General features: G+C 46.4%; 1 protein-coding gene across 1 annotated transcript in view; it reads left to right on the forward strand.

Annotated features, from left to right (window-relative positions):
- Positions 1-14,627, forward strand: part of LOC115086013 (ovomucoid-like) — a 126,331-nt gene that overhangs the window by 61,118 nt on the left and 50,586 nt on the right. Inside the window, exon 5 of the mRNA XM_029592592.1 lies at positions 11,176-11,307. Coding sequence (XP_029448452.1) covers positions 11,176-11,307 — 132 coding nt within the window. The remainder of the gene's footprint in view (positions 1-11,175; positions 11,308-14,627) is intronic.

The following is a 14,627-nucleotide window of genomic DNA, read 5'->3' on the forward strand; positions in this document are numbered from 1 at the left end:
AGAGCAGTCATGCTACATGGGAAAGCAGGCCTGAAGCGGAGGCGGCTCCTGCCGCTGAAGTGAGAAGATGATGGTGGCTTCCAGGCCGCATGAAGAAGAGCTCCGGGGCGACCTCCTGGTCACAGAAGAGGACTTTGGGGACGGCCTCCAGGACAAATAGAAGGCCCGGTCGATGGCGGCTCCCTGGCCGCGAAAAAGGCATCGGAAACGGCAGCTTCCAGGCCGCAAGTCAGGAAAATGGCGGCGGCTCCAGGCCGCAAAGAGGCATGAGCGGCCCTGCCAATGCAGGGAAGGCATCGGCGGCTATCGAGCCGCAAGGAAGCACGGCAGCAAGGTCCGCTGTGTGGAAAAGGAGCACGGGTGGCCTCTGGGCCACAGAGGGGAAGTGTCACCGGCTCCTGCCGCATAGAGGCATGGCAGTACGATCCGAGTCACGAAGAAAATGGTGGCGGCCTACAGGCCGCATGGGAGCTGGCTGGCAGAGTTAAGATGCCTCCCGTGGCTCCGGCCGCGGGAGGAATTACAAATGAGGTCTTTGGGAAATCCTAGAAAGTTCTGGAATTGCATTGAGACACACTGGCTGGGGCCAAACCATAATTACTAATAGTTTGGAGGGAACCATCTGTAAGCTCTGGGGGGTTATAGCTTCAGTGACGCATCTCTCTAGATGCCAAAGAATGATGTCACAGTTTCCTGCCCTTTATAAGGGCTTCTCTAAATTCCAATCTCACCTCAGCAAGGCCTGGTTCTGTTCCAGTCTTCGGCCTGGTTCTGCTTCAGTCTTCAGCCTTGTTCAGCTCCAGTCTTCCATCTTCAGCCATGTTCAGCTCCTGTCTACAGCCTTGTTCCACTCCAGAATTCATTCTTCAGCCTTGCTCCACACTTGTATTCAGCCACAGCCTTGCCTCCATCAAGTCTTCAACATCCACCATAGACTCTTGGACTCTGTCATAGCCTAGCCTGTATTAAGACTAACTCACCCACCATCAGTGCAGACCTTAGGGCCTGGCCCGTAAGATTGAGGGAATTGAACCACAGCAAGAGAGGCTCATGCTCATGTTGTTCGCAAATTAAGAAAACTAAAACATAATGAGATAGGAGGTGCTCTCCTTTTGTGGACTTCAAGCTGGTTAAAAGATAGGAAACAGAGTAGGATTAAATGGTCAGTTTTCATAGTGAAAAAGGTAAACAGTGGAGTGCCGCAGGGAACTGTACTTGGACCGGTGTTTTTTAATATATTTATAAATGATCTGGAAAGAGGTTTGATTAGTAACTTGATCAAATTTGTAGATGACACAAAATTATGCAGAGTAGTCTAATCACAAGCAGATTGTAATAAATTGCAGGAGGACCTTGCGAGACTGGAAGATTGGGCTTCCCAAAAGGCAAATGAAATTTAACGTGGACAAGTGCAAGGTGATGCATATAGAGAAAAATAACCCTTGCTGTAGTTACATAATGTTAGGTTCTGTTTTAGGAATTACCACCCAGGAAAGAGATCTAGGTGTCATAGTGGATAATATATTGAAACTGTCGGCTCCCTGTGCTGTGGTGATCAAAAAGTGTTGCAACCGTCCCTTTCCGACGGCTTCACACCACCTACCTCTATTTGTTTGCTCCTCCTCATGCTGCGGATGGATGCCTGGCTACCACGGCATCTGCCTGCCGTCCTTTCCGGCATCCCCGGACCGGCTTGGGTGCTGCCTCCCGCCATGCTCTGCTTGTACCATAGGGCACGCGCGCCGCACAGCCCTTCTTATTTCCTACTTTGCGCGAACCTCCGGGGCGTTCCTCCGTGATGACGTCATGCTGCCCGGATATTTAAAGCCTACAATGTTTGCTAGCCTTTGAGTTAGCAATGGGGGTTATCCTACGGGAATCCTATGGATGGGATTCGCTCTCCATACCCAGCTACTCTGCCTCTCCAATCTCTATTGGACTCTCTAATGCTAACAGGGTACCCGCTCCTCGGGGGCCTCACTTGCTTTCTAGGTCGCTATCAGGAAACTGGTACTCGCTCCTCGAGGACCCATGTTCCCTGACTCGCTGCCTACTCCTACCTTCTCTTCTGCCTGGAAGGATTTGCTAATCTTCAACATCAGTGAGTACTACCATCTTCACCTCAGAGCTGTTCCCTGGAACCAGGCACTCGCTTCTCGAGGGCCTGCCTTCGTTCATCCCCAGTGCCATCTCCATGGAACCGCTGTATGAGTACATCATCTGCAAGACTTCCAGCTCTCAGGGTTCAGATACTCGCTCCTCGAAGGTCTGCTCTCCCTACCCTGGGGATCTCCATACTGGGGTCTTGTATATTCTCCACTGTACTCATTCTCTCAGTTCTTTCCACTACAGCACTGCTACTGGAGGAGTCGCTGTTCCAGCGCCTGAGGGATACCAGCCCTGCCGGGCTATTCTAGCTGCTCACTACTGCCACTTCTGGTGGCTTCCTTACACAGTCTAATAAAAGATTAAACTCTGTGTTTGTGTGTCTTGAGCTAAGCCTGACCTGTGGCCCCTCACGGGATTCCCCCCGTGGGCGTGGTGAGCTGCCACAGTGTCCAACCTCACAGTTTACAACAAACCTCACAGTTTACAACAAAAAGCAAACAGAATGTTAGGAATTATTAAGAAGGAAATGGTAAATAAAACAGAGGATGTCATAATGCCTCTATGTCGCTCCATGGTGAGATCGTACCTTGAATACTGTGTGCAGTTCTGATTACCACATCTCAAAAAGGATGTAGCTGTTATGTCCGGGAGGAGAGGTGGACCCTTGGGCCGGCCTGGAGAAAGGAGATATCCTTAGGGTAGGCCGGGAGGCGGATGGTCAGATGGCCTGGCGGTGTCTTCACCAAGGAGACCCGGGATCCCCCCAGGAGGAGCCCGTAGGGATCGGGGCCGCTGGGACTTACAAGGCTGGAAGGGAGAAGCAAGGACCGGGCCGAAGTGAAGGCAGGCGGAACCAAGGAGTGTCAGGAGCAACCAGAGTCAGGAACCAGGAATCAGCAGAAGAGTGGAAGACTGAAGCAGAAGGACACTGGAGTAGGTCCGAGGTCGAGGCAGGCAGCTAGCAGGAGCATCAGGAGCAAACCGGGGTCAGGAACCAGGAGTCAACAGAAGCGTGGATGGCTGAAGCAGACGAAGTCAGGAGCGAATCCGAGGTCAAGGCAGGCAGCGAGCAGGAACGTCAGGAGCAAACCGGAGTCAAGAACCAGGAGTCAGCAGAAGCGTGGATGGCTGAAGCAGACGAAGTCAGGAGCGAATCCGAGGTCAAAGCAGGCAGCGAGCAGGAACGTCAGGAGCAAACTGAAGTCAGGAACCAGGAGTCAGCAGAAGCGTGGATGGCTGAAGCAGACTAAGTCATGGGCAAGTCCATGGTCAAGGCAGGCAGCGAGCAGGAATGTCAGGAGCAAACCGGAGTCAGGAACCAGGAGTCAGCAGAAGCGTGGATGGCTGAAGCAGACGAAGTCAGGAGCAAGTCCAAGGTCAAGGCAGGCAGCGAGCAGGAACATCAGGAGCAAACCGGAATCAGGAACCAGGAGTCAGCAGAAAACAGGAACAGGAAGGCAACTCAAGTCTCAGAAGAGGAACCTCGTTGCAAGGCGAGGTACTGGAGTCAGATGCCGGCCTATATACTCTGCCGGCGTCTGACGTCATCCGGGGGCTGTCCAGCACTTCCGGGTGCTGGACCTTTAAATGCCCTGTTCTCGCACGCGCTGGGGGCGGAGTCAGCGAGGGACTCGGCGGTGTCTCCCACGTGGAGATGCCGCGGCTGTGCAGCCTACCATGCCGGGACCCTGGCGTTTCTTCCTGCGGCCTGGAACGGAGGTAAGAGGCCCCGACCCCAGTCGTGGGGGAGGCAGTCGGGGCCGCAACAGTAGCTGCACTGGAGAAAGTGCAGAGAAGGACGACCAAAATGATAAGGGGCATGGAACGGCTGCTCTATGAGGTAAGGCTAAAGCGATTAGGGCTGTTCAGTTTGTAGAAGAGACAACTGAGGGGGAATATGATAGAGGTGTACAAAATCATGAAAGGACTTGAACAAGTTAATGTATATTAACTTGTTCAAGTTTTAACAAGTTTATTAACAAGTTTTCAATTACTGTTTCAATGTATCCGCCCCTGAGGCGACAGTTCAGTTCTCTGTAAACCGGTGCGATATGTATTTTATACAGGAACACCGGTATATAAAAATGAAAAATAAATAAAAAAATATCAGTTATTTATTCTTTCAGATAATAGAAGGACTAGGCTGCACTCCTTGAAGTTAGCAAGTAGCTCATTTAAAACAAATCAAAAAAAATTCTTTTTCACTTAGCGCATAATTAAGCTCTGAAATTCATTGCCATAGGATATGGTTAAAGCAGTTAGTGTAGCTGGGTTTAAAAAGGTATGGATAAGTTCCTAGAGGAAACATCCATAAACTGCTATTAATTAATAAGAAATAGTAGCTTGTGATTTATCTAATTTTGGGTGCTTACTAGGTTGTTGTAGCCTAGATTGGCCTCTGTTGGAAACAGGATGCTGGGCTTGATGGACCCTTGGCCTGACCCAGTATGACAAGCCTTATGTTCACTTCAGAGATGGGTCTGTAGAATTTCATTGCTATCCAATGATTCACAGCCTTGACCTCAACCATTCAGAGTTCCCCATGTTTTCTGAGAATAGTTTTGTTAACCAGTGCCAGAAGCCGATGGTTGCATTGTTCTTGATTGTCCTTAAGTAAGACAAAATCACTTTCTTGGATGTGTTGTTTCTGAGGGGGTGCTACCTAATTCTCGCCTGCCAGTCTATGACAGCTGTGTCCCCAGCCAGCCCTAGGCACTGAAGTTTCCCAGCCTTGTAGAACAAGTGCTGGCGTGGCACCCAAAGGCTTCACAATAGAGAAACAGATTCAGCAGCTGGGGTTGGCGCCTCTCTTCCTTCTTCAATTGAGAGCTACTCACTTGCATACGTTCCTCATGAATACACATTGGATTAACATTTTGGCTGGGACCAAGAGAGGGCACTGGAATTTGGGAAACAGGCAAGGAGCTACTTGAACATGGACCCACTCACAGGACCTTTCCTGGAACAGATGTCAATCTGAGTACAAAGAGGGCAGTAAATCTACGGATACAGGAATCTCCCACCCAAAAAACTTGTCTTTGATCTGGGTGGACAGGTCTTGCCAGAATATTGCTGTTAAATTTTCCACATTCCAGAAAATTTCTGCTGCTACAGTCCAGAATTGAATAGCGTACTGCCCCATCAATGGTTAACCTTGGTAGAGACACAGAAAATAAGCTTCAGCAGAGAAGGAGCATTCCAGTTACTCAAAAGCTCAATGGAAGTGTTCCAGAGCATCAGCCAAGTTGTTTAATGTGGGATTGTTTGATCCCATAACAGGCCTGCCCAAGCTAGAGCCTGTCTGGTGAGAAGAGGGATAATGTGACTACTTTTGCCCGGTCAGAGGGAAATCTTGCAGCTTGTAACTCAATAATTTTTATTTATTTATTTAACTTCTTTTACTATACCGATACTCAAGACCAGGTCTTATTGTACCGGTTTACAATGGAACAGGGGGAAACCAATTAACATCTAGGTAGAAGGTAAAGTTACATTAAACAGGGAGCGTAAAAACATGGGAGATGGAAGACAGGGCAGAATTTAAACTATAACAACTGAAGAGTGATAGATATAATCAACAAAAACAATATATTAGTAATAAATAAACAGAGATTTATCCTAGGCGGTTATTAGCATGGTGTGTTAATAACCGTATAATAATAATAATGACCTGGCATTGGTTCAAAAAGCCTCTGCAGAAATTTGGATTCCCATCATAATGGGATGGAAGTGAAAGGTTAATGCAGGCATCTCAGACAGAAACTGTTGCACCAGAGGAGCCAGCACAAGGGCCAACAGTTGCGTGGTAATGCTCTGTGCTTGACTGGCATCCAAGACATGCTCTGTGCTTGACTGGCATCCAAGACATTTTATTTATTTATTTATTTCGGGTTTTTATATACCAGCATTCGAGAACGCAGTCCCATCATGCTGGTTCACATAAAACAAGGGTGTATCGTAAACATAAACTAAAACAATGGTGCAGAAAAAGGCAGTTACATATAACAGGGTGATTAGAACTTGGCAGAGGAAGAAGAGAAAGGACAGGTCATTAATTCAAACATATAAACGATAGCGGAGACATGGCTTTTCAAGAAAGCCTTTCCGGACTCTGACTGATGCTCTTCCACCAAATACAGAAAGACGGATTATCACCCATTAAACTGATACAGACATACCAAACACTGCACGTTCTACTTCTTGTTAAACTTCTATCATCCTCTTCTTCTTCTCCCAGTTAGAACCATCCTTGTTTTATTGTAACTGATTTTTCTGCGCACTTGTTATAACTTGTTATAATTTGTAAATGTATACTCTCATGTTATATTTATGCACGTTTATAATGTATTGATCACCCCTCGTTTTATGTAAACCGACATGATACGAATCTCCGTGAATGCCGGTATAGAAAAACTCAAATAAATAAATAAATAAAATACGTTAGCAGAGGTTTAGTTCAGACCTCACGAGTGCTAAACTTGTAAGGCTAGGCCTTGCAAAAGCGGAAGCACTGGTGAGTCAGTAGAGTTCATGATCTTCACAGTCTGGTGTGATGTGGGGTATTGAGACCTTGTGCTGCTAAGTTTGTGCAACCTATGTGAGGCAAGAACCACAGGAGTAGGTCTTACATAGAAACATAGAAACATAGAAATGACAGCAGAAGAAGGCCAAATGGCCCATCTAGTCTGCCCAGCAAGCTAAGCACTTTATCCATTTTTTCCCCTTTTTTTTCTCTCCCACCTGTTACTATTGGCTTCCAGTACCCTCCAGCCCTAATTCCCCTCCACCCCACCACCAATTTAGAGAGCAGCGCCGTATCTGCACCCAAGTGAACGTCCAGCTCAATTAGAGGTAGCAACTGCTGTAACAAGTAGGCCACACCCTTACCCCATACTCTTACCCACCCCTGTTTTTATTTTTTTGTTTTTTTTTTTGTTTTTTGGGTTTTTTTGGAGATAGCAGCCCTCCATCCTTCCGCTCCGTGAAGGTGGAACACCAACTACTGGCCACTGGCATCCCGCTCCGTGAATGCCTCTGTGGCTACTGCCGCTCCGTGCAGTGTTTGCCTCCTCTTTATTCACGCCCTCTAGACTTGATGGATCAGAGTCTTATGGCTAGCCAAGCACCTCCTCCTTGGGTTGAGCCTGCAGGTTCTGGCAGCCTGTAAGACTTTCCTGATTTGATCCAAAGATGGTGGCAAAGGCTATATCAGTGACCGAGCAGAGTGAAGATGAGGTCCATTCTGAGGTCAGGGCAGGTAGAAGGCAAAACTGAAGTCCAGGTCCGATATGAGGTCAAAAAGATGAGGAGAATAAGCAGAAACAGGCAACAGAGGCAGACAAGGACAGCAAAAATTACAACAGGGCAAAACAGGACTCACAAGGGCGACACCAAGATCAAACAGGAGCACTGGGAATGACCAGGAGCATGCTGGGCAACTAGCACTGGTAAAACAAGCAGGAGACCTGTTGTGAAGGCACCAACCAGCAGGAGCAAGTAGGTTTAAATACCCCGCCAACAATGACATCATCTTCCCATATCATGGCTAGGTTCCCACCGCAATACTAATAAGAGCCAAGGAGAGGCATGGGCCTAAGGAGCCACAGAGAGGCGTGAGGATGGCGGTGTGCTGCTGTGATCCAGATATGTGAGGCCTGCTATGAGATAGACCTGTGGTCGACTCATCATTACAGAAGTGGGAGGGAGATCAGTGATAAATTCCCCAAATTGTTGAACATTGCAGAATCTGACTGTGTTTCCCATGACCATCAAAATGCCATCTGCATCCTGTGGTACAGGGAGCAGTCCACAGAGTCCAACAGAGTCCAGTTTATACCCAGACACACCGCCAGAAGAATCTCACTCTTTAGCCTACTATCTCACTCACTGGGGCGGAAAATCACTCGCATTCAGATGAGCCAATGTTGGTATCTCTGGTACTGGAGTGGGGTCCCACCATCTGCCAGTAATGAGAAGGCCCCACAGCGGTATGGAGTAATGATGTGCTGGTGGGGCTTCCATTCCCTGCCAGAAATAGGAAGACATGCAGCAGAATTAGATTCCCCTGCCAGGCCACTGGCATTTCCCCTTTAGCCGGCAGCCAAAGAAGAGGGAGAAGTCCAGAGTGTATGTGTGAGTGTGAGAGACTGCCTGTGTGTGTGAGAATGCCTGCGTGTGAGTGAGTGCTTGCCTGCATGTGTGTGCCTGCCTGGGTGTGTGTGAGAGTGCCTACGTGTGAGTGAGAGTGCTTGCCTGCATATGTATGAGTGCCTGCACACATGTGTATGGGCGTCTGAGTGCATGTGTGTGTATGACAGTGTGCCTGCATCTGTGTGTGTGTGTGTGTGTGTGTGTATGAGAGAGACTGCTTGTGTGGGTGTGAGAGGTACCTGTGCCGTGTGTGTGTGTGTGTGAGTGAAAGACAGGTTAAACTTTGTGCACCCTCCTCCATTCTACAGCAATTGTAGAGGGACTGGAAATCTAAAATTCACTAAGTACGGAGAGTGAGAGATTTTTTTAAATCCTTAGCAGTTTTATTACTGGCTGTAATGCACTTGCTGCTTTGAAATATTTTATCAGGTGATGGATAAGTTTTTAAACATTCTTGTATGTGTTTTTAATTATTGGATGTTGCTCTATTCATCAGCTGATTTGACATTTTTGTTTTTATTGCTATCGTTGATCTGTTATATTTCTTGATTTTTATGCATTTGGTATGCATTTGGTATGGGGATTAATATCACGTGTGAAGGGGAAGGTGTGCTATCATGCATGGCATGGGGATTAATATCACGTGTGATGGGGAAGGTGTGTTATCATGCATGGTATGGGGATTAATATCACGTGTGAAGGGGAAGGTGTGCTATCATGCATGGCATGGAGACTAATATCACGTGTGATGGGGAAGGTGTGTTATCATGCATGGTATGGGGATTAATATCACGTGTGAAGGGGAAGGTATGCTATCATGCATGGCATGGGGATTAATATCACGTGTGAAGGGGAAGGTGTGCTATCATGCATGGCATGGAGACTAATATCACGTGTGATGGGGAAGGTGTATTATCATGCATGGCATGGGGACTAATATCACGTGTGATGGGGAAGGTGTATTATCATGCATGGCACGGGGATTAATATCACATGTGAAGGGGAAGGTATGCTATCATGCATGGCATGGGGATTAATATCACGTGTGAAGGGGAAGGTGTGCTATCATGCATGGCATGGAGACTAATATCACGTGTGATGGGGAAGGTGTATTATCATGCATGGCATGGGGACTAATATCACGTGTGATGGGGAAGGTGTATTATCATGCATGGCACGGGGATTAATATCACATGTGAAGGGGAAGGTATGCTATCATGCATGGCATGGGGACTAATATCACGTGTGATGGGGAAGGTGTATTATCATGAATGGCATGGAGATTAATATCACGTGTGAAGGGGAAGGTGTGCTATCATGCATGGCATGGGGATTAATATCACGTGTGAAGGGGAAGGTGTGCTATCATGCATGGCATGGGGATTAATATCACGTGTGAAGGGGAAGGTGTGCTATCATGCATGGCATGGAGACTAATATCACGTGTGATGGGGAAGGTGTGTTATCATGCATGGTATGGGGATTAATATCACGTGTGAAGGGGAAGGTATGCTATCATGCATGGCATGGGGATTAATATCACGTGTGAAGGGGAAGGTGTGCTATCATGCATGGCATGGAGACTAATATCACGTGTGATGGGGAAGGTGTATTATCATGCATGGCATGGGGACTAATATCACGTGTGATGGGGAAGGTGTATTATCATGCATGGCACGGGGATTAATATCACATGTGAAGGGGAAGGTATGCTATCATGCATGGCATGGGGACTAATATCACGTGTGATGGGGAAGGTGTATTATCATGAATGGCATGGAGATTAATATCACGTGTGAAGGGGAAGGTGTGCTATCATGCATGGCATGGGGACTAATATCACGTGTGATGGGGAAGGTGTATTATGCATGGCATGGGAATTAATATCACGTGTGAAGGGGAAGGTGTGCTATCATGCATCGCATGGGGATTAATATCATGTGTGATGGGGAAGGTGTGTTATCATGCATGACATGGGGACTAATATCACGTGTGAAGGGCAAGTTGTGTTATCATGCATGGTATGGGGATTAGTATCACGTGTGAAGGGGAAGGTGTGTTATCATGCATGGCATGGGGATTAATACCACGTGTGAATGGGAAGGTGTGTTATCGTGCGTGGCATAGGGATTAATATCACGTGTGAAGGGGAAGGTATGCTATCATGCATGGAACAGGGATTAATACCACGTGTGAATGGGAAGGTGTGTTATTATGCATGGCATGGGGATTAATATCGTGTGATGGGGAAGATCTGGGGATTAATATCTCGTGTGAATGGGAAGGTGTGCTATCATGCATGGCATGGGGATTAATATCACATGTGAATGGGAAGGTGTGCTATCATGCATGGCATGGGGATTAATATCACATGTGAATGGGAAGCTGTACTATCATGCATGGCATGGGGATTAATATCACGTGTGAATGGGAAGGTGTGCTATCACGCATGGCATGGGGATTAATATCACGTGTGATGGGGAAGGTGTGTTATCATGCATGGTATGGGGATTAATAAGACGTGTGAATGGAAAGGTGTGTTATCATGCATGGCATGGGGATTAATACCACATGTGAATGGGAAGGTGTGCGATCATGCATGGCATGGGGATTAATATCACGTGTGATTGGAAGGTGTGTTATCATGCGTGGCATGGGGATTAATCTCACGTGTGAAGAGGAAGGTGTGCTATCATGCATGGCATTGGATTAATATCACATGTAAGAGGGGAGGGGTATAATTATCATGTATGGGAAAGATTATTTATTTATTTATTTTTTATTTTTTTATATACCGATGTTCCTGTAAAGTATACATATCAGCACCAATTAGTGCTATCATGCATAGTTTGGGGAGTGAGATTGGGTGATTACTTAATACTGCTGATGGCATTGCTCTTTTTTATTTTCCTATAGGAATGCAATGCTGAGGATGCTCCATCATGGCCCCTGCAAATTTGTGGAGCGACCATGCAGTTTGTGGATTCCATCACATCTTAAGCCCAACATAGGTCACCCATCCTTCTGGAGTCCACAACAAGATAAAGCGTAAGTTCTGCTGCAATACTTAGAGAATTCGGTGGCAATTTAAATCAATGTGCATATAATGTATATATTAACATGGGTAGGCAATGAGGACAGAACAGTATCATCTGAATCATCCTATTTGCCCATGCCGACTTTCTTACTGTGCTGACTTGATTTATTTATTTATTTAAATCTTTTCTATACCATCATTAAGGTGGGTACCGTCACAACGGTTTACAGTAAGGCACAAAAAGTAATTTTATTAAAATCTAACAGAAACATAGAAACATAGAAATGACGGCAGAAGAAGACCAAACGGCCCATCCAGTCTGCCCAGCAAGCTTCACACATTTTTTCTCTCATACTTATCTGTTTCTCTTAGCTCTTTGGTTCTATTTCCCTTCCACCCCCACCATTAATGTAGAGAGCAGTGATGGAGCTGCAACCAAGTGAAATATCAAGCTTGATTAGTTACGGGTAGTAGGGGAAGTAACCGCCGCAATAAGCAAGCTACACCCATGCTTATTTGTTTTACCCAGACTGTGTTATTCAGCCCTTATTGGTTGTTTTTCTTCTCCCCTGCTGTTGAAGCAGGGAGCTATGCTGGATATGCGTGTAGTATCAGTTTTTCTTCTCCCCTGCCGTTGAAGCAGAGAGCTATGCTGGATATGCGTGAAGTATCAGTTTTTCTTCTCCCCTGCCGTTGAAGCAGGATATGCATTGAAAGTGAAGTATCAGGTTTCTTTGGTTTGGGGTAGTAACCGCCGTAACAAGCCAGCTACTCCCCGCTTTGTGAGTGCGAATCCTTTTTTCTTTTCCCCTGCCGTTGAAGCAGGATATGCATTGAAAGAGAAGTATCAGGCTTATTTGGTTTGGGGTAGTAACCGCCGTAACAAGCCAGCTACTCCCCACTTTGTGAGTGCGAATCCTTTTTTCCACATTTCCTCTTGCTGTTGTAGCTTAGAGTGATGTTGGAGTCACAGTAACCATGTGTATGTTTATTGAATAAGGGTATTATCTCCAGGCAGTAGCCGTCATTCTGGCGAGCCACCCACTCTTTATTGACGGCCTCTTGATTTTATGGATCCACAGTGTTTATCCCACGCCCCTTTGAAGTCCTTCACAGTTCTGGTCTTCACCACTTCCTTCGGAAGGGCATTCCAGGCATCCACCACCCTCTCCGTGAAGAAATACTTCCTGACATTGGTTCTGAATCTTCCTCCCTGGAGCTTCAAATCGTGACCCCCTGGTTCTGCTGATTTTTTTCCTATGGAAAAAGTTTGTCGTTGTCTTTGGATCATTAAAACCTTTCAAGTATCTGAAAGTCTGTATCATATCACCTCTGCTCCTCCTTTCCTCCAGGGTGTACATATTTAGATTCTTCAATCTCTCCTCATAAGTCATTTGATGAAGACCTTCCACCTTTTTGGTCACCCTTCTCTGGACCGCCTCCATCTTGTCTCTGTCTCTTCGGAGATACGGTCTCCAGAACTGAACACAATACTCCAGGTGAGGTCTCACCAAGGACCTGTACAAGGGGATAATCACTTCCCTTTTCTTACTCGATATTCCTCTCTCTATGCAGCCCAGCATTCTTCTGGCTTTAGCTATCGCCTTGTCACATTGTTTCGCCGACTTCAGATCATTAGACACCATCACCCCAATGTCTCTCTCCTGCTCCGTGCACATCAGCCTTTCTCCCCCCATCGAATACAGTTCATTCGGATTTCCACTCCCCATATGCATGACTTTGCACTTCTTGGCATTGAATGTCAGCTGCCATATCTTCGACCACTCTTCCATCTTCCTTAAATCCCGTCTCATTCTCTCCACTCCTTCCGGCGTGTCCACTCTGTTGCAGATCTTAGTGTCATCCGCAAAAAGACATACCTTACCTTCTATCCCTTCCGCAATGTCGCTCACAAAGATATTGAATAGGACCGGTCCCAACACCGATCCCTGTGGTACACCGCTTAAATCCGCTCTCTCTTCAGAGAGAGTTCCATTTACCATCACACATTGTCTTCTGTCCGTCAACCAGTTTGCAATCCAGGCCACCACTTCGGCACTCACTCCTAAGCTTCTCATTTTATTCACCAGTCTCCTGTGCGGGACAGTGTCAAAAGCTTTGCTGAAATCCAAGTAGATGACATCGAGTGCTCTTCCTCGATCCAATTCCTTGGTTACCCAGTCAAAAAAGTCAATCAGATTTGTCTGACAGGATCTTCCAATGGTGAATCCATGCTGCCTCTGGTCCAGCAATTCTCCCGACTGTAGATAGTTCACTATTCTCTCTTTCAACAGTGACTCCATTACTTTTCCCACCACCGAAGTGAGGCTAACCGGTCTGTAGTTACCAGCCTCTTCTCTGTTCCCACTCTTGTGAAGCGGGACCACCACCGCTCTCCTCCAATCATTCGGCACCACTCCCGTTTCTAGGGATCTATTGAACAGGTCACACAGCGGACCCGCCAGCACATCTCTGAGCTCCCTCAGTATTCTGGGATGAACTTCATCAGGCCCCATGGCTTTGTCCACTTTCAGTTTCACCAGCTCTTCCCATACATTTTCTACTGTAAATGGAGTTACATCTACTCCATTCCCCTCCAGTTTCTTGTTAACTAGTGACGGTCCTTCTCCAGGGTCCTCTTTAGTGAACACAGAACTGAAGTAGTCATTTAATATTTCTGCCATTTCTTCATCTCTCTCCACACATTCATCCTTTCCACCTTTCAATTTCACTATACCACTTTGAACTTTTCTCTTTTCACTGATGTATCTGAAAAATGTTTTGTTACTACTCTTTACCTCTTTGGCAATCCTCTCTTCTGCTTGACTTTTTGCCATCTTGATTAATTTCTTCGTCTCCCTCAGTTCTACCAGATATTCTTCTTTGTGTTCCTCCTTTTGGGATCTTTTATATTTCTTGAATGCTGTTCTTTTAGCCTTTATTTTGTCAGCCACCTCCTTTGAGAACCAGATAGGTTTCATTTTTCTTTTGCTTTTCTTTAGTTTTCTAACATATAGATTAGTTGCCTTGGTAATTGCTCCTTTTAGATTGGTCCACTGTTGATCCACATCTCTCTCGTTTTCCCAGCCTTTTAGTTCTTCCTCCAGGTACTTCCCCATTTCATCAAAGTCTGTGTTTTTGAACATCAAAACTTGGGTTTTTGTGCTTCTTTTCCGTGTCCTTTTTGTGATATTAAACCATACCGTTTGATGATCACTGGTGCTGAGGTGGGCACCCACCTGGACGTCTGAGACATTATCTCCATTAGTGAGCACTAAGTCGAGTATAGCTCCTTCTCTTGTGGGTTCCATTACCATTTGTTTGAACAAAG

The sequence above is a fragment of the Rhinatrema bivittatum genome, chromosome 2, assembly GCF_901001135.1.
Source record: "Rhinatrema bivittatum chromosome 2, aRhiBiv1.1, whole genome shotgun sequence".
Taxonomy (NCBI): domain Eukaryota; kingdom Metazoa; phylum Chordata; class Amphibia; order Gymnophiona; family Rhinatrematidae; genus Rhinatrema; species Rhinatrema bivittatum.